General features: G+C 43.7%; 1 protein-coding gene across 1 annotated transcript in view; it reads left to right on the top strand.

The window, feature by feature from the left end:
- EIF4A3 (eukaryotic translation initiation factor 4A3) overlaps positions 1–22,349 on the top strand; it is a 134,526-nt gene that overhangs the window by 74,019 nt on the left and 38,158 nt on the right. Inside the window, exon 8 of the mRNA XM_078649024.1 lies at positions 5,860–5,998. Within this exon, the coding sequence (XP_078505150.1) occupies positions 5,860–5,998 (139 nt within the window). The remainder of the gene's footprint in view (positions 1–5,859; positions 5,999–22,349) is intronic.

Below are 22,349 nucleotides of genomic sequence, written 5' to 3'. Positions count from 1 at the left end.
GACCCCAATGAAAGCTCTCAGGCTGGACCTGGGTCTTATTTCTGTTGAAATAAGAGCCTTGCTCACTACCCCCACCTTTAATCGTAAAAGACATGGTGGCCTTAGATTCTTGTTCCTTGCCCCTTCCTGTTGGAATGCACTCCCCCTGGAGCTGAGATTAACCACTTCTTACTCTCGCTTCAGGTCACTGCTGAAAACTCTACTGTTCCGTAAAGCCTATGAATAAATATATTTTCTGTTACTACACTGCTGAAACGTCCGTTCTCCCTTTGCTCATAGCGCCATGAAACTGTTGGGTGTAAGTGCGCTCTATAAGAATTTTTAACATAACATTGCATAGAGCTTCAACCAATCTTGTATTGGATCACAATCTGGCTAAAGCTTGACCCGAGTATTTACTTGAAAATCCTGTGTGAGCTTTTGGTCAAATGCATAGTCAACCAGGGTACCCTGGTATAACCAATGTCGGCCACCTTGAACTCCATAGGCTGCTCAGAGTACTGGTCTAATCCTGAGAGGTCTGCAATGAGTGAACATATGGTTAAAGAGAAGTTGCAGGATCACAATATTGCCTACTTGAGCAGCAAATTGTTAACACGCTTTTAAACCCTTTCCTACATACAAACCATGTTTGGACCAACTGTATCTAGAAATCGAAATAGCGCTGTACATTATGATTAGATTAGGCACATTGCCTGAGAGGTTGTATTATTGCACCTGGCCTAAAGAAGCAAGGTGCACAGATACCTGTTGTGAGTTTGGGGGTGATGAATCTCTCACCCGCTTCATATTGCTCTGTTCAATCGTGCTGCAGGCCAGAAGATCCTACCTCTGTCTCCTTTTTAGTGGTTACAACTTAAGACATTATGAAGATGCTTTTTTCCATGCGCACTGATTCTGCCCTAATTTTTAACCCGATATTTTCATATATTTACGCTGCTTAAAAGGCTACTAGACCTTGCTTACCTTTTAATTGCCCCAATAAGGGCATTTGTTTATAATTTACTTTTTTGTTCAATTTGCTTTTTGCACTTGATGTCCTTTGCATCGGCAGCTAGAATTATTTTCTTTTTTCTTTTTCAGTACTGCATGTTTAATTGCCCGAATTTTTTTCCAGTTAGGACATTCTCCCTGTATTTTATTCAAAAAGAACTTTGAGTAGTAGCTCCCGGTGTGAGCTAGGTGACAATGATTGGAAATCCCAAATTTACTTAGTAATTTTATCGAAGTAATGTTTTTGGTATGGTAGTGTGTTTAATTGACATTTGCTGTTTTATGTGTAGTTGTAACCTAAGTTTGTTGTGTATTATAGGGCTTACACACATAAACTGAAACAATAAAGTTGAGTTGACTGAAGAGTTGTTATACATGATGTGGTATTGCCAGACGATTTATTTACTTGGGAGCTTATGCCAATCTACAAATGTAATGGGCATCTTGATAGCACCAAACCCCGGTTGTGCTCTCCTGGCTAAATCACGGATTTCATGGATCTAGTGGAGATAACTGCAAATCTGCCATTTAATTGCAATGAGACATTGCTGCACCAGTGTGCACTCACACAATAATGGAGTGGTGTCAAGGCATAGATTACTGGGCGTCAGCAGATAATCCATTTACAAAAGCCTGGCTGACCTGACAGTGTAAGAGAATACGGAGTATCTGATTGGAACATCTTCATGTTTTTGTTCCTCCAAATTCACATTCGCTGTAAACTTTGAAACACTGAATGCCCCTAGAAGTGAGGGTTGGTGCCAAGAACTGTGTGTACTGCCTTTTGTTTAATAAAATGATAAAAAGAAGCTACCAAAAATTGGCTCGAATAATTGTTCAGTTGGTGCTGCAGCTCTGTGAAAATATAGCTAATGATCCTTTTCTTGGATTGTTACTGAAAGATGGGTAGTGGTTTAGGGGTGTTAGACTAGAGTCCAAGTTGCAGGTGGGGGTTGGCGGAGTGCCTTACAAGGACTCCACTAAGCAGTGTCTGGGATGTGAAGCTTTTCTGCGAGTAAAACTACATATTTGTGTTGATGGTTTTGTCGTTCTGTGAGACTCTGATTTGGTCCAGGCTGTGGCAGTGGAATTCTTTTAAGGTGAGTTGATATGGCTGAATTTCTGCCGATTGTGTTTCAGTTGGCAGTTAATTATTTCTGGCAGCTTTTAGAAGAGCTTTCTATGTGTGCAGGATACTACGCACTGGGCATTGCTGCTGTTAACAAGTTTTGCTAAAAGGCCTGGAAAGTGGCACAAAAGTTACTGGGAGGAAGGGATTGTTTATTCGTAGGTAGCTTTGTTGCCCTATTCTTGTGGCATCATCAGCTTAACTACCTGCAAATCACTGATTAAGTGCTGTGGTGGAGGCAGACTTAAAACTAGGCAATCTGAAGCAGCTTTGTGTCAAGAAAGGAGTCTTGTCCAGTTATCAGTCTATACTGATAAATGATACAACCACATGCAATCATTAAAGGTTGGAGGAAACTTTGTAAAGTAAAGATACAATCATTTTTCCATGCATCCTTTCTTATGAAGCCAAATAATTGGACACATCTTGCTTGCACTCCAAAGGTCTATGTATTTCATAATAGTAATTTTGAATGTGATAGAACCTTCCTTGTAGTTCTGCAATTAAACCGTAGAGGTATATTCCATGTGTCTGTGTTTGAACCAACTACAAGACCTTTCTGTACTCCTTACCAAGGTTTTCTAACCAGCCTGCAAGATGTTTCTTGAGGGCTGATTCACATCAAAATCTATCTCCACCTTACTGAGGGAAAGTAGCTTGCAGGAGACTTCTGGATTGTCCCACCTATGGGCGCAAAATAAGCATTGCCTAACCTTTTTAAGACATTATCCAAACTCCTCTCAGACCCCCAAACCTGTTGTAAAATAAGGAAGTATTAACAATCTGGCAGCTAACAATGCCTTGCATACAAGGGAATGATTAGTTATGTCAGCATGCGAAATACCTTGATTTGCTGAGACTTGATATAGCAATAATTAGCATACAATATTTGGCTGGACACAGTATTTTCCACAAGAAAGGATAATCCTTGCTTAGTGAAAGAGTCCCAGTTTATTTTAAGCCTGCAGTTATTCTTCTGTATCAGAGCTAAATCTTTGAAAGAGAAGTTACAAGACCGCTGTACTAAATGGCCGTTTGTCTGGCTTCAGATCTGCAAAACACTCACTGCCTGGCACATCTCTGAGAAATCCCCATCAGCCTGTATGAATGCAGAAAGACGGCCTTGCTTCTCACGGGCCTATAGGCAGCTTGGTGGACCATAACATCTGCTACAGAAGTTTAACCAACGGGTATGAGCTTCAGACCTGGCCTGTGATTAGATTCCATGATTTTTACATACTACGAGCCAGGAGGAACTTATTTTTTGCATTGGCTCCAACATGGAAGAGCGTTTGCTAATCATGGGGTGTCTAGGTAGAATCCACTACTAGTTGAAGGAAAGGGGAGTACAAACTTTCTTTTATTAGAAATCCTTCTTTTACTGGAAACAAACAGCAAATGCAAGCTTTGTTCATGCTAAATAGTCTATCACCTACCTAAAAAAGCGTAGTGCCAGCCAGAATAACTGCACAACAGCATGACAAGCCAGCCTTGAAGGCAACTCATGGATCTGGGTGAAATCTAGAGGTTACAGAATAAATTGCAAATCTACATTTTGCTAAGATTGCTGAAGTAAAGGTCATGCGGCCTACGAAAGTTCGACTACAATGTGCCATGTAGGAGCTTGCAAATGATGCCCTTACCTGATCTACTAAGTTCCTACAGGTGAGCAAAACATAGCGGAAGATCGTTTGGCATCCAGTATACAAAACTCCGGAACATCCTCCATTCCTGCTCCAACGTAGAGGTAATTGCCTTAAATTCAGGAACCCACTGTAAACTTAGTTTTGCCGTAGTGCACTAACTAACCTAACTTTTCCATAGTGCATTAAACTAGAAAATCATTATCTAGAAGAAATACAGAAGAATTCCAGTTGGTGCCTATTGTTGCATCTGACTGGATTCCAACCCCTAAAGTTTTCTGTAAATTGATAAATAAATCCAGAATATTAAAAGTTTTACGTAAAGGAGCCTGTGTTTTCTCCATAGGAGTTTGCCAACATAGCCATCCTCTGCTTGCAACTGTCACCTGTTGGCCCTGCCAAGTATATGTTCCCACCTGTGCTTCTGTTGACTCAACTTTGTCTGTGAATGTGAATTGTGGGTGTTCATTGTACTATCCCATAAGGGCCTTAGGTCTAAGCTGTGTTCCATAACTGAATACATCTAAATTTGCTAATACAAATGTTTTTTATCTGGTTTTGAGAGGGCTTCATACATACCTACTTTAAGTCAGCTTTTTTTTGTCTTTCGCATTTTGCTTCAGCTCACCAGAGCGTGGGGCAGTGGGTCAGGCCACTTCAGTCATTGGTTCTCTACAATAAGTGACTAGTTTGCTTGCTTGTTCACACGTGGGTCAAAGTCTCTGCTTTTATTTCATGTTTACTTTTTAAAAAATTTCGTGTGGTGATGTCACACTTTCCTTCCCCCTTCCCTGCCCCCGGCATACAGCATATGCACTTCACGTTTAGACTGTGGTGATTTTACTTTTCATTAATGTGTAACTTGTAATGCATATTACATCTCTTTGTAAATAAATAACAATCAGTCTTGGCCAGGCCACACATTTGTTTTGCCAATGCTTGTTTTTAATTGCATAGCTTTTGAAAACATAAACGGGGGTCGGAGGGTCTAAGGGAGTTTAGAGACCTGCTCAGGTTGACATCCCCTTACACAATATTTAACTACAGAAAAACCTGGGGGTCTAGAGTCACAAAAAGTTAATAGTGCTCTCAGGACTATACTCATCAATTCTGTCAGTGAAGTACTCGAATGGATAATGAAACAGTCCGTTTACAATGTTTACAAACCAACGCAAATGACCACCAGCAACGGTAGGTGAGACCCAAGGTCCAGAGATGGATTACCATCAAAATTCTTGTTAGTGGTCTAATTTTATCATCTGGCCATCCACAGTACAGGGCTGGATCGTCTCTAGATCATTTGAGACTAATTCCAGTGCCGTCTGGTAGGACTGGGGTCAGGCCCACAGTCACAAGTTGACCATGCGTGGGATCACTAAATGGAATAAAGTGCAGTGCAAAAAGTGAAGGTGTAAGAGAGTGATGTTAAAAAGGAATAGAGGAATTACAATAAGGAAACTTTAATATCTGTAAGCCTCTTTCTATTAAAAACCAGAACAGTGCAAGATAACAGTATAAACAAATAACTGCTTGGGGGCATAGCTTTGACAGGGCTCATTACACCAGATACCTTTTAAAAAGTGATGTGCTTCATCGTAGCCTTGTTTTGTTCTTATAGCAGTTTGTCCTCCTTTTGTTCCCTCGTTTACTAATTAATGGGATGTCAGGATAAATTGGTCTAAATGTTAATTACCCCTAAATAAGAATTAATATGGAGACTAACATGCTAAAGGTTCAAGTGCAAAAATGTGAGGCCTCTTAATGATTTCATTGTCCACAATCATGCACAGAACACTGTGGAAGATTCGGATTATAAATGAACTGTAGAAATATCTCATGCAGTTTATAAAAGATGTGTTTTGCACTGGAAATGTATGATGAGGAAATGAGGGACCAGGAGTCTGCATCGGGTTCACTTATAAATGTGCGCGTGTTTATGATATATACATTCTTATAAGTGTTTTTAAATTGGCATCAGAGTTTAAGGTTACCACTGAGGGAGATAAGTTTAATAATTAAGAAATCTGTTGCATATAAGCGAATTTTGGCTCATTTGTCTATCGCTGAACATGTATTTTTTTTTGTTTTGCCCAGTGATGAGTTGACTCTGGAAGGCATTAAACAGTTCTTTGTGGCGGTGGAACGGGAGGAGTGGAAGTTTGATACCTTGTGTGACCTCTACGATACTCTGACCATCACCCAGGCAGTCATTTTCTGCAATACCAAACGAAAGGTATACCTCGAAGATCCAGATTTCAGGAAAAAAATATCCATAGCCTATATTTTGTGTGTATTTCTGCAAAAGCATATATTTTTTCATGTTTAGACCAGCTTGGATCTGAAAAATGTTTTTCCACACAGGTGAGATTTTAGTGTTGCAAACTCTAAAGAAGTTATGCTTATTTCTGTTCACCATAATGTTTTGCATTTGTTTATTATACTTATGGTAATGTTTCTTTCAAAACTATGAAACTTTAATTGTCTGCAATTATCTGCCCTTTAAATCACCTAGTCTAAGGATAGATATACATTTCAAATGTCTCTGTGGAATTGGATACAAAGTGCTGCCAGGAGTCCTCTTTGGCATGTGGCAAAGTCCATTGAGAGTACAGGTCTTTATCTTGGTCTCCTTGGCTTAAATTGTGTTTGCTCAAACATTAAATAGTATGTATATATATCACATGCCTGTCAATGTCCTGTGGCGGTCACATAAGTTGATAAATTATAAAATAAGCAATACTCATTTTGATGTCGTAGTAAAGGCTTTCCATTTTATTTTTGTTTTGGATTTTAGTTCTAAAATTGTTACTGATCCTGTGCTTGCTCTAGAAAAATTTTGAGCATTGACTGTCAACAGTCTGTAGAGAATGAGTACCGTATTTTCCGGCGTATAAGACGACCCGGCGTATAAGACGACCCCCTACTTTGCTTGATAAAATGTAGGTTTCGTGCTATACTCACCGTATAAGACTACCCCCACTTCCAGCGCAGTCCAACGCAGTCCTGCATAGCCATTTTGAGAATTTATTTTATTTTATTTTGGCTCGTACTTTGTACGCTTTTGTAACCTGCACACTTATCACTTTTTTCTCCAGGAATGAACCGATTGCTACCTCATGTATTTTGGTTGCTCACTATTGTCACTTTTGATCCATGTAACTTAACGTTTGCTTTTGTAATTTGTTCATTTGTAATTGTTCCTCTTGTATCAATACTGTTCCTACTGTAAAGCGCTCTGACACCTTCGGGTAAAGTCTGCGCTATATAAAATCGCATAAACGTTTTAGTGCATGATTGACGCCTGCGCTAGTGACGTACCAATATCCCCCACAGCCCCCGCGGTGCGAGGGGATGGGGAGCTCCGGCACTGGGCACGGACGGCGGATTAGAGCCCCTGGCTGGGTCCGAAGCGTGGGCGGGAAATGGTGCAGTTTAGGGAACTCAAGATCATCCCCTCGCCAGCCAGTGCGGCCAATACGCCTTAGTATTTTCACTGCTTGAGCAATTTATGTTACAGGAGGATTTCTGTAGAAAAACAACCACATTGCCTATTGCCAAAAAAACACGTGCTCTGATTGCGTCCTCGCGCAGTGTTTTATAATGCAGAAGCAGTCTGACACCTTCGGGTGTTGTCCGCGCTATGTAAAAAACGCATGAAACATACCGTCAAATTTGGCACCCGGCGTATAAGACGACCCCCGACTTTCCAGAACATTTTAAGGGGTTAAAAAGTCGTCTTATACGCCGGAAAATACGGTAGTCTTATAGCTGACTATGTCCTAGACTGGATTCTGCTACCTTCCAGATTTTTTAATGTAAAGCCCTGATTCTGTGTAAAATTGGGTTATGTTGAAGCCAAAATTACCAAAAGGCACCTGTGCCTTTTTAGGTTTCGCCTGGCGTCCGCTGCGCAGCAGCGTTCGCGCAGGCGAAAACTTTCGAGAAGAGTGTGGTGCCTTTCTCATGCCTCGCACTTCCATTGGCTAGTTCCATAAATGGAGGCTAGCCATTGGAAGTGAGATCTGTCCGTCATGGTCCGAGGCGATTCGTGGGCGTTCCGGAGATGTTTTTCTCATCCTGCCCCTTTTAGCACGTCATGCGGCGGTGGGCGGATGTTTTTTTTTTTTTTTTTTTGAACGCCATGTTTTGATCATTTGCCGCCGGAAGATGTCCAGGTGAGTGCTAGGTTTCGCCTGGCGTCCGCTGGTTTGTTTTTTTAGAACATGGTGAAATGTCCTACCCCTTTGCAGAAATCAAGTCAGCTGTTGTTAGCCATCCTCGGACCGCAGACCGTATTGAAGCTCAAATTGAAAGCTGCCAGGCCGGTTCTGCTGTATCATGGCCGCCCGAGTTTCTGCAGGATCTTGGACGGGGAGGCACCGCACAGCCCCAAGGGATCATCTCCGAACGCAGTGCCATTGGCCCTTAGAAGCCCCCGTTCCACACCCGATTGCTGGTGACATTGAATGCGGAGGGCTGGTGAATAAATTAACTCTGTGTCACTTTGTGCAAGAGTGCAGTAGCACTACACGGAGCCTGCTTTCTTGTGTGTGAAGTTTGCCGCCTTTGCGCGCCACTTAAAGCACACGTTACCCTTTGGCGAGGAGCCGTTGCTACTTTGCGTTCATGGCGCCGGTGAGTCAGCGGTGCCCGGGGGCATGTCTCCGCCAGCGATCTCTCCTTGCAGGCCAAGGGGTGCAAACATTGGCACCGAAGGCACGAGGGACAGCCGGGCCCGCCAATTTTTGGACTAGCATCACCTTTTCTCAGTAGACAAAAGGAAATGAGACGGAGGCAGAGCTTTCCTGGTTTATTGTGAAAGAAGTGACCAGGACATGATTGTTTGTGCTGAACCGAGAGGAGGGCACCTTTCCCTTTTTATTTTACGTTGAAAATACACAGGCGTATACTTTCAGTGCACTTCAAAAGCGCTATCAATATAGATTTGGGAATTTTTCATATTATTCTGGCCCAGAGACACCAGCTGATGTTTAAACTGAGGGAGTTTTTTTTGCTAAGAACCTACCTTTAATCCGTGTGTAGTTTCGGTTTGCGCGTGCGCAGTCAAGGAGCCCTAGCGTTGTGCATGTTTAGTGTGCACACACTTGTTGTCAGCAGTGCCACTGCCCAACTTGCAGTTGGCTACCGTGGACATAGCAGTAACTCGTCATTCCGAGGCTTCCATTTTACAGCACTGTACATTAAACGGGTGCTGCAGGATGCGTCAGTGTGACGTTTAACAGCACAAGTTGTCATTTATTAGCTTGTCAGAAATGTAAACCTAGCACCCTGCAACTGTGGCAGCCATTCTCGGATTGCTGTGTTTGTCCACGTGTCGAAATTGACAACGGTTTGGAATTGGGCTAAGGATAAACCAAGTGATTGCATTGAACTGTGTGAAGTGGAGAGGGGGTCAAGTTGAAGTTTTGGCTCTTTGACTAGTGACGTCAGGGTTGTGTGCTACCCTATGAATCCTTTTATTGTGAATACACCAGGGTACATTAAGACGCCGGAAAGGAAAGGAAATCCTTCCGAAATTGGCATGTTCGATGCTTAGTTACATACCACTTGGTTCTGTGGCATCTTTGAAAAGCAGTTTTAACATTTACTGTGGAATTGCCAAATATAATTCCCCCCATGACATTGCATAGCCATCCATTCAATACCAGTTGATGGAAGCACAACTCCCTGGAGCCTTCGGCTTGTAATCCCACACTGAATTATTGTCCACATACCACATACTGAGTGCGCTGTAAACACTCAAACTAGCGTAATTGCGCACGCAAAGTGCCCACGCTCTGCACAAAAATAATTGCTCTGCCCGATTCATGCTTCCCGTCGACACTAACTCAATCACAGTTTGTCCAGTACTTTAAGTGCCATGATTCTACACTCTGGCCTTACCATCTCCACCCCCCCCACTCCTTACAGTTTTCTGTAGCCAACAATTAACTGCGCAAACAGACCTATCAGATCGCTACATCTGCTCCCTATCTAGAAGTAACCAGTTCCTATAGCTACAGGCTATCAACTCGCACTATCCAGCACAAAGCAGTGCGAGTCTTCTAGGGAGAGCATGGTGTGTGGGAGAGCATGGTGTGTGAGAGGCAGCAGTGTGAGTCTTCTAGGGAGAGCATGGTGTGTGGGAGAGCATGGTGTGTGGGAGAGCATGGTGTGTGAGGCAGCAGTGTGTGAGAGACCTTTTTTTTTATGTTTTGGTTTTTGAAACCTAAATAAACGCATTGTTATCTGCAATATCATTAGCTCAAACTCACATAAATACGCGACCTATTGCATTGCAAATGCTATAGGTCTCGCATTTGCGAGAGATTAAGCTATTGGCATTGTAAATGACAATGCCATTTATTTATTTTCAAAACGAACACATAAATAAAAATTGTCATTTACAATGCCAATAGCTCAAACTTTTCAAAAGGCGAAACCATTGCATTGTAAATGCTTGTTTCTGATGCCAAGGATTCTGCGGTGTAGAATGATTGCTAAATTTCATTATTGATACTTATAGTATGACTTGGAAAGGAACTCTGTAAATTTGAATGCGCAGGAAACGGCTCAAAAAAAATGCTGGAACCTGATTTTTTTTTTCCCCTAGCAAAAAACACCATTACCACATGGCATTCCTATGCTTCTTTCCCTCAAAAGAACCATGTGCCGCTTCCAAGCTGCAAGCACAAGTTTATTCACTTTGAATACTGTATAAGAGAAAAATTAAACTTGCTCAAATGTAGTTTATCCACCAGACACCTTCTCTCTTATTGCTTATGCCTTTAGTAGATTGCTTATCCACTATGCTCCCTTCATAGCTCCTTTTCCATACTGCTCAAACTGGTGTTTTCAGAGCTGCAGGTGTTATAAGACTCTTTTAATGTCATGGTTCAGAGCTATAGAAAATACTGCCTACAATACTCTGTCTTTCCACCTCATTCACTCTAATAGCATTGGCACTTGCTTGTCCTGCAGGCTTGCACCCTCCTTGTGAATGGGGGCAGCAGTGTCTTTCACTTTAACTCGGCAAGTATGGAGGGGGTTCTCCCAATATTCTTTCCACTAACTAAGCACCATACCAGTGAGCGGTTCGTTTTAGGATAGGCCATTTTTTTCAGCCCTGTTTGGTGACACAAATTAGTGCTAGGGTGCTAGATGCATAAATACCCCGTAGCATATTGAAACCTACAGGAAATACAGCTAAAAATGCTGTGCCGCAAGCCACGCTCATTATTTTCTATTATTGCTATTGAAAACCAGGAAGAGACTTCTTCACATGGTGATTGATGGTGGTTGTGGATGTCAAAAATAACATTTTCTGCACATCATGGTAATTTTAAAGGTTGATTTAGTTCTAATGTCAGTTTTCCAAAGTATTAGGGCTCTTCGTTGGGGGGTGAGGGAGCCAGAAGTGCAATGACTTCACTTTGTGATTAGAACTCCTTTAGTCGGTACTCCAAGGAAAAGTTGCACAAAATGTACGTCTCCTAAATGCTGATGAACCGTATGCTGTCTCTCTGGATTCGGCAGAGAACACTCCATATGTTCTGGGAGTGATTGTCCCATAACTTTTTTAAATGAAAAGCACAGGTAAGGAAAATAGTACAGTTAAAAGTATGATAAAGAAAATCTAAGGCCCTTAAACCCAGTGGGCCAAAGTTAGAGCCACAAATGTCTTTATGTCCACTTTTTCATTTAACTTCATTGCCAGTGTTCTTTTGTGGTGGATGCGTTGGTTGTCTTAGTAAATTTTAGAAGTCTTCAGGTTTCTTTACCCAAAAACGTTACTCTTGTGAAATAGACAAAGGAACTGGTACGCTTCTTTTTTTTGATGTAGCCACTGCCTTAATAGAAATAAAAGATGCCCCCTGTCTCAAACGACAGAAATGGTCCAGTATATAGCCTTAGAAAGTCCGTCCTTAAAGCTAACTGCCCAATTGAGATTCACACATTTAAGGGGAAATTGCGGGTACTTTTACTGTCTGGGTGCCATTTATCCAGCCAACAATCACCACGAGGTGTTACAATCCTGCTACGCAACCCCAGGGACCAGATGATCAGCCTTTTGGCTTATATTGGAAACAAATGAAAGGTCCCCAGCAGGCTCTCCTTAAATGACCCTAAAAATGTTACTGAACATCTTTAGGAGTAGCTTTCTCTGTTTCTGCTGTTGCAGTAGACAATGTTTTTGGTAGTCCTCCGCGGAGGCTGGGACCATCCACAGCAGTATAGAATGGCACCACTTCACTAGTGGCCAAATCTTCGATCCTGAAAAAAGGGAGACTGGTGGAGACTCCAACCTTCGGCCAATGGGAACATAGTATGAAACAAGTGGAATCCACAGAAAAGCTTTACTCCCAAAGAATAGGAGCCATAATGAAGTTTTGTAAGATTTTACGGACGGATTAGGGACTACTCCTTTAGGGGGTGAAAGCATTGTACACTGTTAGGTTCCCGATTGGAACCATATCTAGGGTCATGCATAAGCAGTGTGTAACTTTGGGGCTATGTACTTACAATATCGATTTTATGTACAATGATGGAATTGTTGGGGTTAGTTATACTGCTATATTTTGGTTGTCTACCTGTGATTATAAATGCATTAAAAAACAAAAGTATAGGATGACACCAGTAGCTGCCAGTTCTCATCTTTGTTTTGAATTTTCCATCAACCTATAGATACAATACACTCCATCAGTTCCATACAACAATTCAAAGAACCATTTAAAACTTGTATACAGAGAGCAAGAAAACTATTTTTAAAATAAAAAATAGGCCCCACTCTTTGAAATATGAAATCTTGTCTGCAGAGGATAATTAAAAAGCTATACACTTTTCACTTCCAGTAACCTTTCTCCATGCTTCTTTATAGTTTGCTGTACTTTAAAAAAAAAATCTTAATCATATTACCAAAAAAAACCCAAGAAAAACAAGTTTAAATTAACTTCAAACTGCCAATTGTTTGTCGCATAACTTTATTAGTGGGTGCCATTTTTGTAGTTTAACTTCTCCGCTTTAATATTCCTAAATGAATTCTTAAGTGTATAGGCTAACTGGCGTAAAAGGGACAATTCAGCATATCAACATAATTATCTTTTACTTGAATGTTTTTAATCCTTAAAGCCATTTCAAAACGTCTGTCTAAAATTAAGTTATAGAGCACACATCACTTCAATTTCAGAACCTTCCTTAGGACATCTGCCAAGATAGAATGATACTTGTTAACCCAGGTATTAGACCAACCTTAGGCCCACAGTTAAAAACTTGTTCATGAAGCCCCTTCTGTTACATCCTCAGTCCCAAGCTATAACTTTAGAAATTTTGATGGGTCCATTTAGGTAATAAACAGATATTTATAACGGAGGATTGGGCAGTCGATAGACCATTCACATTTGCCTACGTCCCATAGCTCTGTAAGCCCCATGTGGTGCCCTTGGTCAGTTTGGATTGGATATGACCTGCGACTTGAACCAGCAACAACTATGAACGAGATGGCTAGGACAATAGTTTACATTATTAAAGATTCAGCACGACTTGCTGTAGGATAAAACTCTGTGCCAGAAGTGTGTGAAGACAAGCTGTTCCCCATATATGTCGACCTAAACTTTGAGTAAGTGACCTGAACAATGCACCTCATCCGACTCAATTTCTGAAAGTAATGAAGCTTCTTAGCAAACGTACATGGCTTTACTACTCCCGTGTAGCTTGGGTGGGTGGAGTGACCTCTTTGACTGTGGTCAATCACGGTCCACGCCACACAGGCCTTTCCCATCCGCTAATCTTTCCTTAGTACTCTGGCAGCTATGTTTTTTTCTATTCTTGAGTGAAGAAGTAGTGCGATACGAGAACTCTTCCTAGACTTGGCCAGTCTCTGTTGAGAATGGAAACACAACAGAGGGTTTTACTCCCTTTCACAGGTGTGCAATCCTCCTCTTCCATTCAACAAAGCTTAAGCCAGCACAGAATGAATGAGGTCAGTGTTAAAACTTCACATCCAACCATATGTTCTAGTACTTTTGATAGCTGAAAGGCTCCTCTGACATTGTAGGAACATCTTCCTGCTGTTGCTAGCTAGATTTGTAAGGCTTCTTACCCACTGTCTGAACTGAGATCCGTTGGCGTTTTTTTCAGAGTGCTATTACCAGGGGAGATGGCCGCATCATAGAAAACAAAGAGGGGCAGGAGGGAGTTTTTCTCAGGCACGGGAAAATGGAAACTGGCATTAAAATAAGTCTACAGATCTTTGTCCACCCACTAGGAAAACCGGTATCTGGGAGGCAGGATGTGTACATCCTGGCAAGGATATTGGAGATGGTAAACGCCAGCACAAAATAAGACTATCTTTGGTCCAGTGGACCCCAGAACTCAGCACTGTCCTTTGCCACCTCTCTCAACATACTATAGACCTCTTATCTTACCCGTGTCCCAGACAAAACCTGTGCCCCTGACTAGAATCACACTGCATCCTCGACTGATAGAACAGTAGCAACTTTCACTTATAATGGGGGGTACACTTTGGAGTGCTACCCTATAGTCCGAGCAAGATATGATGTTGACAAAAATCTTAAACGCAGAGCATCTCCAGTGGGCTTGACTGATTGTCAAACAGGACCATCCTGAAATGTAGAAGGACAGGTTTGCATAGCACAATAAAGCAATACAGAAGGCTATGGTTACAGTGGGCAATTAACATTTCCTTATTTCATTTGGCTACCCTGTAAATCTTGCTTGATTTTGGCTCAAATAGCACACTCTTGATTTAAACAACCTGCCTACCATTCGTCCACTGTTCATTTGACTGTTCATGATGTATACTGCTGAGGCCAGAGGAATCTGAAGGCATGTGATAGCTGCCTTAATGGAAGATCGAGTGTAGGTGTAGTGTTCTGGTTGCTAATGCTCTCAGCTCTTCCTTTTGTGAAGTAACCAATTCTCAAGTCTTGCCATTCAAAGATATAGGAGTCTTAAGAGTGTCTTAGAAGTTAAAGAATATGTTTTTGGACTACCGATGTATCCCTTGATGTCTGATATTTGTGGACGTGATGGTTTGCATATTAGGACAGATCATTTCTGAGACACATTGGTAGCTTACCCATAGGTGAGCCCCTGAGACGAGCATCGTTGTTTGTGTGAAATGTTTTTGTTTGTTGTTGGGTCGATTTGTATGGCGCAGCTTATCACCCTTGTGGGTATTGAAGCGCTGGAGCAGGAACATAGGGCAGGCGGAGCTCCTGGTTAAACAGCCAGATCTTCAGTTTCTTGTGAGGTTAAGTAGTGAAGGGGTGGTCCTGGTGTGTTGAGGGAGTTCATTCTAGGTCTTGGCAGCGATGTAGGAGAAAGAGCGCCCTCCTGACGTGCTTCTGCGAATGCTGGAACACGTGCAAGCGCTAGTGAAGCTGAGAGTATTTGTCTGGTTGGATGGTAGAGGTGAAGTCTGTCGGTGAGGTATGCAGGTTCGGTGTTGTGGAGGGCTTGGTAGGTGTGGACGGGTAGCTTTGATTTGGCATTGTTTCTGGATGCATAGCCAGTGTATTTCTAGGAATTAGGGAGTGATGTGAACGCTTCTGAGGACGTCTAAGATTTATTTTATTTATTTATTTATTCAGAGTTTTATATAGCGCGAACAAGATCTTTACAGATATCAGAGCGCTTCACAGAAACATGGGGTGAGGATAGCATGAGGGTGACGCAACATAATATTGGGTGCAATATAAATTCAGTAGCATGATCAGATAGCAGTCTGGCGGCGGTGTTTTGGTTAGTCTGGATGCTTAGAGTGAGTTGGTTGAAGATGCCGATGTGGAGTCCATTGTTGATGACATACATTCATAATCCATTAATGCCAAACTGTAAATATTTATTTATTTATTTATTCAAAGTTTTGTATAGCGCGAACAAGATCCTTACAGATATCAGAGCGCTTCACAAAGACAGGGTAGGGGCAGTAGGAATGAACAGAGAAAATGGGAGCAGTATAATAGTCACTAACATGGTAGGATAATAATAACATACATAAAACATATCAGTATACAATCAGGTAAACAAGTAATATCAGACGGCACAAGTCATTGATCCCACTACAGAGGTGTTCAGGTACACCTTGGGTGTGTGGATGGCTTATACCAATGTTTTAGTATAGAGAGAACACTGAGTGGGGGCATCGGGAGAGTGAATCAGTAAACCAACGTGTATCATATATTGGTCGGTAGTAAGAGAGTAGCGTAGTAGTGTCCCCATCAAGTAGAAGTATAGTGCCAAAGGACAAGGTGAACAGTGATACAAAACAATGCAGAGTCTCTGATCCAGCACCTATAAGGTTCAGGAGATCTTGGCCAGAAGAATGGTTTTCACCTCTTTCTTGAAGAGTGCAGTGGAGGAGATAAGCCTGGTTTCAGGAGGGAGCGCATTCCAGATCCTGGGTGCCATTCCTGAGAAGGAGCGCTTGTATGTTTTCTCTTTCCGGAATCTACGAGGTTTCAGGAGTAGATTTTTTGTACTTCTATTGGATCTCGAACCTCCTCATATAGACAACTTTTGAGCGAGGTAGTTGGGTGCATTGTGGTGCATGGCCGCGTGTGTCATAACTGCAATTTTTAGCTGTATTCTGGCTTCAAAGGGCAGCCATTTTAGAGACTTTAAGTCTGGGGATATATGCAAATGTTTTCTTGAGCCAGTAATGAGTCTCGCGGCAGCGTTCAGGGAGGCTCTTAAGGGTGCTGTTGTGGATAGCGGGAGTCCGCTGAGGGCCACAATTCCGTAGTCTATTCGAGGGATGACTAAAGCTTGTACAGCAGTTTGGAAGTCTTCGGCAGGGAGGAAGGGTTTTATTTTCCTCAGTGTGTTGATTTGGAAATTAGCTGCTTTTGTGGCTTTGCTAACGTGCTGCTGCATGTTGAGCTTGGCATCGAGTGTGATGCCTAGGGATTTCGCCGAATCCACGATGGTAGGTTGGACATTGAGTGCTGTTAGGTTATTGAGCCAGGTTTGGGTGGTGGAAATTTTCGCCGGGGGTGAGATGAGTAGGAACTCAGTTTTCAGAGCATTTAGTTTGAGGTGATTATCGTCCAGCCAAGATTGAGTGTTAATAAGCGTGGAATTCAGATGTTTGATATCTTCCGGGGATTGTAGCTTTAGGTAAAGTTGTGTGTTGTCGGCGTACATATGGAATTGGACATTGGAAGCTTGGAGCAAGGTGGCGAGCGGTTCCATGACGAGGTTGAACAGTGTGGGGGAGAGGGAGGATCCTTGTGGAACACCTAGATCTGCAGGCACAGGTGTAGATAGCACATTGTCGATCTTGAACTTCTGAGACCGGTTGTGAAGGAAGGACGAAAACCATTTGAGAACAGTTCCCGATAGACCCATTCTAGTGCTTAGCAGCTCCAGCAAGTTCTCATGTTTGACCGTGTCAAATGCTGACGAGAGGTCAAGAAGGATGAGGAGGCAGGACTCATTGCGATCAAGAATTTGGAGGGCGTCATCAATTATGTGTGTCATAGCTTTTTCCGTGCTATGTTTCGCTCGGAAGCCTGATTGATGAGGGTTGAGGAGGTCAAATTGGTCAATGTGTTTTGTTAGTTGGAGTTGGACACATTTCTCCAGCAGTTTGGCCAGGGTGGGGATATTGGTGATGGGCCGGTAATTGTTTAGGTCAGACGGATCAGCTGTAGGTTTCTTGAGTATAGGCGTGACTTGCCCCACCTTGAGGGAGTTTGGAATGAGGCCTTGTTGCAGGGAGCTGTTGATTTTGGTCCAGAGAGGGAGGAGTAAGGGGATGAAGTCTTTTACAGCATTAGCAGGTAGAGGGTCTGTGAGGTGATTAGAGGGCTTCAAGGTGCAGAGCAGTTTGTGTATTGCTTCTTCCGAGTAGGTATCGAAGTCCAGCCAAGATGCCTTGTTTTTAGGTTGAGTGTTAGCCATTCTGGTGTGGTTGGGGAATCGGCTTACATCCATGATGAGGTCATTTCTTATGTTGTCAGTCTTTAGCTTAAAGAAAGCAGAGAAGGCTTCACAGTGTGGGGTGTCGCTTGTTGTGCTGTTTGATTGTAAGGGTTGTGTCTTTGTTTGGGTCTTGATTAGTTCGAACAGCTTTCTTGGCCTGTTTTTTGCTTGGTCCAACTGGCGGCTAAAGAAGTCCGACTTTGTGCGCTTTATTTTCCTGAAGTAGGCATTTCTCTTGTTCTTAAGCCTTTTGAGGTGCAGTGATGAGGGGTCCGAACTCCAGGTGCGCTCTGCCATTCGCATAGTACGCCTGTCGTCATTGAGTCTATCATCATACCAGGGGTTAGAAATTTTGGTGGAGACTCTCTTCAGTTGCAGTGGGGCGACTTCATTGACTATTGTATTCATAGAGTCAAGGTAGTGGTCGATCAGTGATTGAACATCCGAGGCACCAGAAGGGGGAAGGAGGAGATTGCCGATGTGGGGAGGCAGGGTAGAGGGGTTAAGATTCTTCATGTCCCTTTTCCATGTTTTGGATTTGATTGGTTGAGCCGGGTTAGGTTTAACTTTTTCATTGATAAAGAAGGTGATAATGTGGTGATCTGACCAGTCGCAGGGTAGAATCGCCTCCAGTTGTATATATAATATAATGAAATGAGTGTAGTTGAGACCGTCCGACTTTAAACTCTGCATAAGGACACACTGTAACCATAACTTAGTCTCCTGCCATATTCTTTTTGGAGGTCTTGAACTTTTTAATGCTTTTTCTTTTTGTTGTAGAGTTGACCATTTCAAGTATTTAGCTATGTGGGGCTTGTAAGAATAAGTGTTCTTCCTCCTTTTCACAGCTTACTTATGCATATTCTCCATTTTCTGTCCTTTTAAGTAAGAAATGAAGCTCTCTCCTACAGTTGATTTTGAGTACTAATCTTTCATTACACTATACAGGGACTAAAGAGGGTGTCTGCGAGTGCATCTCATGATAAGTTATGTGTGATCTGGTTCTCTCCTTTCTCTGATGGGGCCCACTTGAGTTCTACCCTTAATAGGCACCCTTTTGTTTCTTTTGCAGGAAAACGATTTCTCTTCAAACACTTTCAATAACTAGTGTTTTAACATATACTTTTCAAAATATATTCTGGATGTGGTTATATGTAAAAGGTTAAGTGACTGTAAACATGGAACTAAAAATCACAAATCTTCTTGTTTGTGTTTTTAAAACTTGGAAATTGTGTTTTTAAAACTTGGAAATTGTATTTTGTGTATCAGAAAATTTGGAAACTTTGCATTTTTAAAACCCAACCCGTACTCACTTGGTCTCCTTACTGCTGCGTGCAGGCACTCACTTTTGGCCCAAAACGAGCGATAGCAAGGGCGAAATCGCCGAGCTTGCCACCGCCATTCCCCACGCCCTGACGGGGACAAGCCCACCTCGTGGCCACGCCCCCTGCTAGGTCTTAAAAGGCACGCTGATTGCTAGCGCGCTGACAGACTCTTAAACAAACTCCTGAGGCACAGCCGGGAGTAGCGTGACAAATCTTCTTGTTTGTGTTTTTAAAACTTGGAAATTGTATTTTGTGTATCAGAAAATTTGGAAACTTTGCATCTTTAAAACCCAACCCTTACTCACTTGGTCTCCTTACTGCTGCGTGCAGGCACTCACTTTTGGGCCAAAACGAGCGATAGCAAGGGCGAAATCGCCGAGCTTGCCACCGCCATTCCCCACGCCCTGACGGGGACACGCCCACCTCGTGGCCACGCCCCCCGCCTCCGTCCTTCCATGATAAAAATGTGTAGCAACTGGAAGCGCAGCGGACGAGCGCAGTGGGCGCGACGATTGCGCGCCGAAGGCGCGCATAAGGCAAGCTCGTCTGCGCTCGTCCGCGACCGAGGCCGGTCCCCCTGCACGATCTGACAGCCACAATGCCGTGTCTTATACTCGGACAGATTTGCTGTCCTTAAAACCCCCCCTCTGCACAACCCACCCGTGCTCTCTCTCAGACGCTCTGTGCCGGAACTTTGTCTGCTCGCATTGCCACTTTACCCTCTTATCCTCTGGCCTACCTACCCGTTCAATCCTCAACCCAACTTCGGCCACCACTTCGGGCGCCCACCCCCCCCTGACCCTTAGATCTGCACTTATCAACTGCAGATCACTGACCAAACATGCCATCGACATCTGGCAGTCCCTCTGAGATAATAACTGGGACTTGCTTTTCCTAACGGAAACATGGCTGAAAGACACCACGAACCCCGCCATCTCCCTCGCCCTACCGGAGGGCTACAGTATTAGCTGTGCTAATAGACTCAACGGTAAATCGGGAGGCGGTGTTGCCCTAATCCATAAATCCATATGGATGGCCACCTTCCCCCCATTCAACCACATTGACTGTATAGAGGGCTTGCCTTTCAGCATCCAAACTTCCCCATCCTCCTCCTGTTCGGGATTACTCATCTATCGCCCCCCCCACTCCAACCTATCGCACTTACCGGCCTTGACGGATTACATCATTCAGCTCAGCACCCGCTATGCCAACTTTACCGCTCTGGGAGATTTTAATCTTCATGTTGATGATGAATCCTGTTCACACAGCAGCCATTTTATCTCTACGCTCGCGGCCTGCAACTTAGTCCAACTCATAACCCTACCCACGCACACAGCGGTTCACACATTGGATCTAATCTGTTCCAATCTCCCCTCCATCCGGGTGGACCCTCCCACTCCGGTCACCTGGTCAGATCACTTCTTTATCTCCTTTGAGATCGACTCCCCCCGTCCCACCAGACCCTCTATCACTCCTAAATCTTCAGGCAGAAACTGGAGTCGCGTCACCCTGGACGCGCTCCAGAAACATCTCAATAACTCTCAACCATGCCTGTCACCTGATCCTGACCTAGCTATCAACCACATGGACACTTGGATTGGACAGGCCCTAGATGCCTTGGCCCCCATTAAACCGATAAAAACCTACAGGACGGCACCATCAGCCCCATGGTACTCCGATGAACTCTGGCAGAAAAAGGCTTTTTGTAAATCCCTTGAACGTCATTGGAGACAGAATTATTCTCCAGACAGTAAAAATCTCTACAAAACAGCCCTTAAACAATATCGGAGAATGATAGAGGAGCACAAACGAGATTATCTGGCCTCCCGTATCAAACTCGCTAGCAACGGTGCCAGAGAGATCTTTAACATCGTTAGATCCTTCACAGATCCCACTGCACTGATCCGATCTCAGCCCGCCTCCCAGGCGCTCTGCAATAAACTTTCTCAATTTTTTGAGGACAAGATTGAGACCATTTATTCATCTTTCCCCCCCCCCCCCCCCCCATCAGTGTAGGAGACGACGAGAGATCCAACTCTCTGACACAGCCGCCGCCACCGCACCTCATGTCTGAATTTGCTGCGATATCGGAAGCTGAATCTTTGACCGAATTACTTAAATGTAAATCAGGTTCACCAAACGATCCCTGGCCAGCCAAGGAATACAAAAAACTGGCACCCCTACTCAACCCCTACCTAAATCTCATCTGGAACGACTCACTTCGAACTGGTTGTTTCCCCACCAAATGGAAACACGCCTCTTTAGTCCCCATCTTGAAGAAGCCCAACTTGGACCCCGACCTTCCCAGCAACTACAGGCCCATCTCTCCCTTGCCCGCTCCAGCTAAGATCCTGGAAAGGCTGGTCCACTCCCAACTGGCGAACTTCATCGAGTCCAAAGGGCTTCTCCACGATTCCCAGCATGGCTTTAGGTCGGGCCACAGCACGGAGTCGGCCCTTATTGAAATGGCTGATTCTGTGAGGTGGACGCTCGACCGAGGGTCGAGGGCGGTGTTAGTGCTGCTGGATCTTTCAGCAGCATTTGACACCGTCTCTCATAAGATCCTGCTGGGAAGGTTGGAGGGCTGGGCGGCTCTGTGCTGAAATGGCTGTCATCCTACCTGTCTGACCGAACACAACAAGTTTTCACCCCTCCCTTCACTTCCTCAGCCAGACCACTCAAATGGGGAGTTCCACAGGGCTCCTCTCTAAGCCCGCTTTTGTTTAATGTTTATTTTACCCCCCTGGCCAAGCTGATTGCTCAGACTGGAATTAAATCCACATCCTACGCTGATGATATTCAGCTACTTTTCACGTTCGACACCCCCTCCGCCTCCGCTTTCGAACCACTGAAATCCTGCCTAAGAGCTATTTCACACTGGATGGATGCTAACTCCCTCCGTCTTAATGCAGGTAAAACGGAGATTCTGTTTTTTAACTCAACTTCTCCCCTGGACCCCAGCCTTTGGTGGCCAGAGGACTTCTGCCAAGCCCCCTCGCCCAAAGACTCGGTGAGAAACCTGGGTGTTCGCTGGGATAACCATCTCAGTTTCAGCTCCCAGGTACAAACAGTTGCAGCCTCCTGCTTCGCTAAAATCAGAACAATCAAACGGCTCATCAACTACCTGCCGGAGGACTGCCGTAAAACCGTGATCCAGGCACTAATCATATCCCATCTCGATTATGCCAATGCCCTTTACCTCGGCATCACGGCCGGCCTGTGCCACAAACTACAGACAGTCCAAAACGCCGCCGCACGGCTGGTGGAGAGAATCCCTGTCAGACATCCTATTTCTCCCCACCTCCGTAAACT

The sequence above is a fragment of the Lissotriton helveticus genome, chromosome 6, assembly GCF_964261635.1.
Source record: "Lissotriton helveticus chromosome 6, aLisHel1.1, whole genome shotgun sequence".
Classification (NCBI taxonomy): Eukaryota; Metazoa; Chordata; class Amphibia; order Caudata; family Salamandridae; genus Lissotriton; species Lissotriton helveticus.
This window is presented reverse-complemented; position numbering and strand designations above follow the sequence as displayed.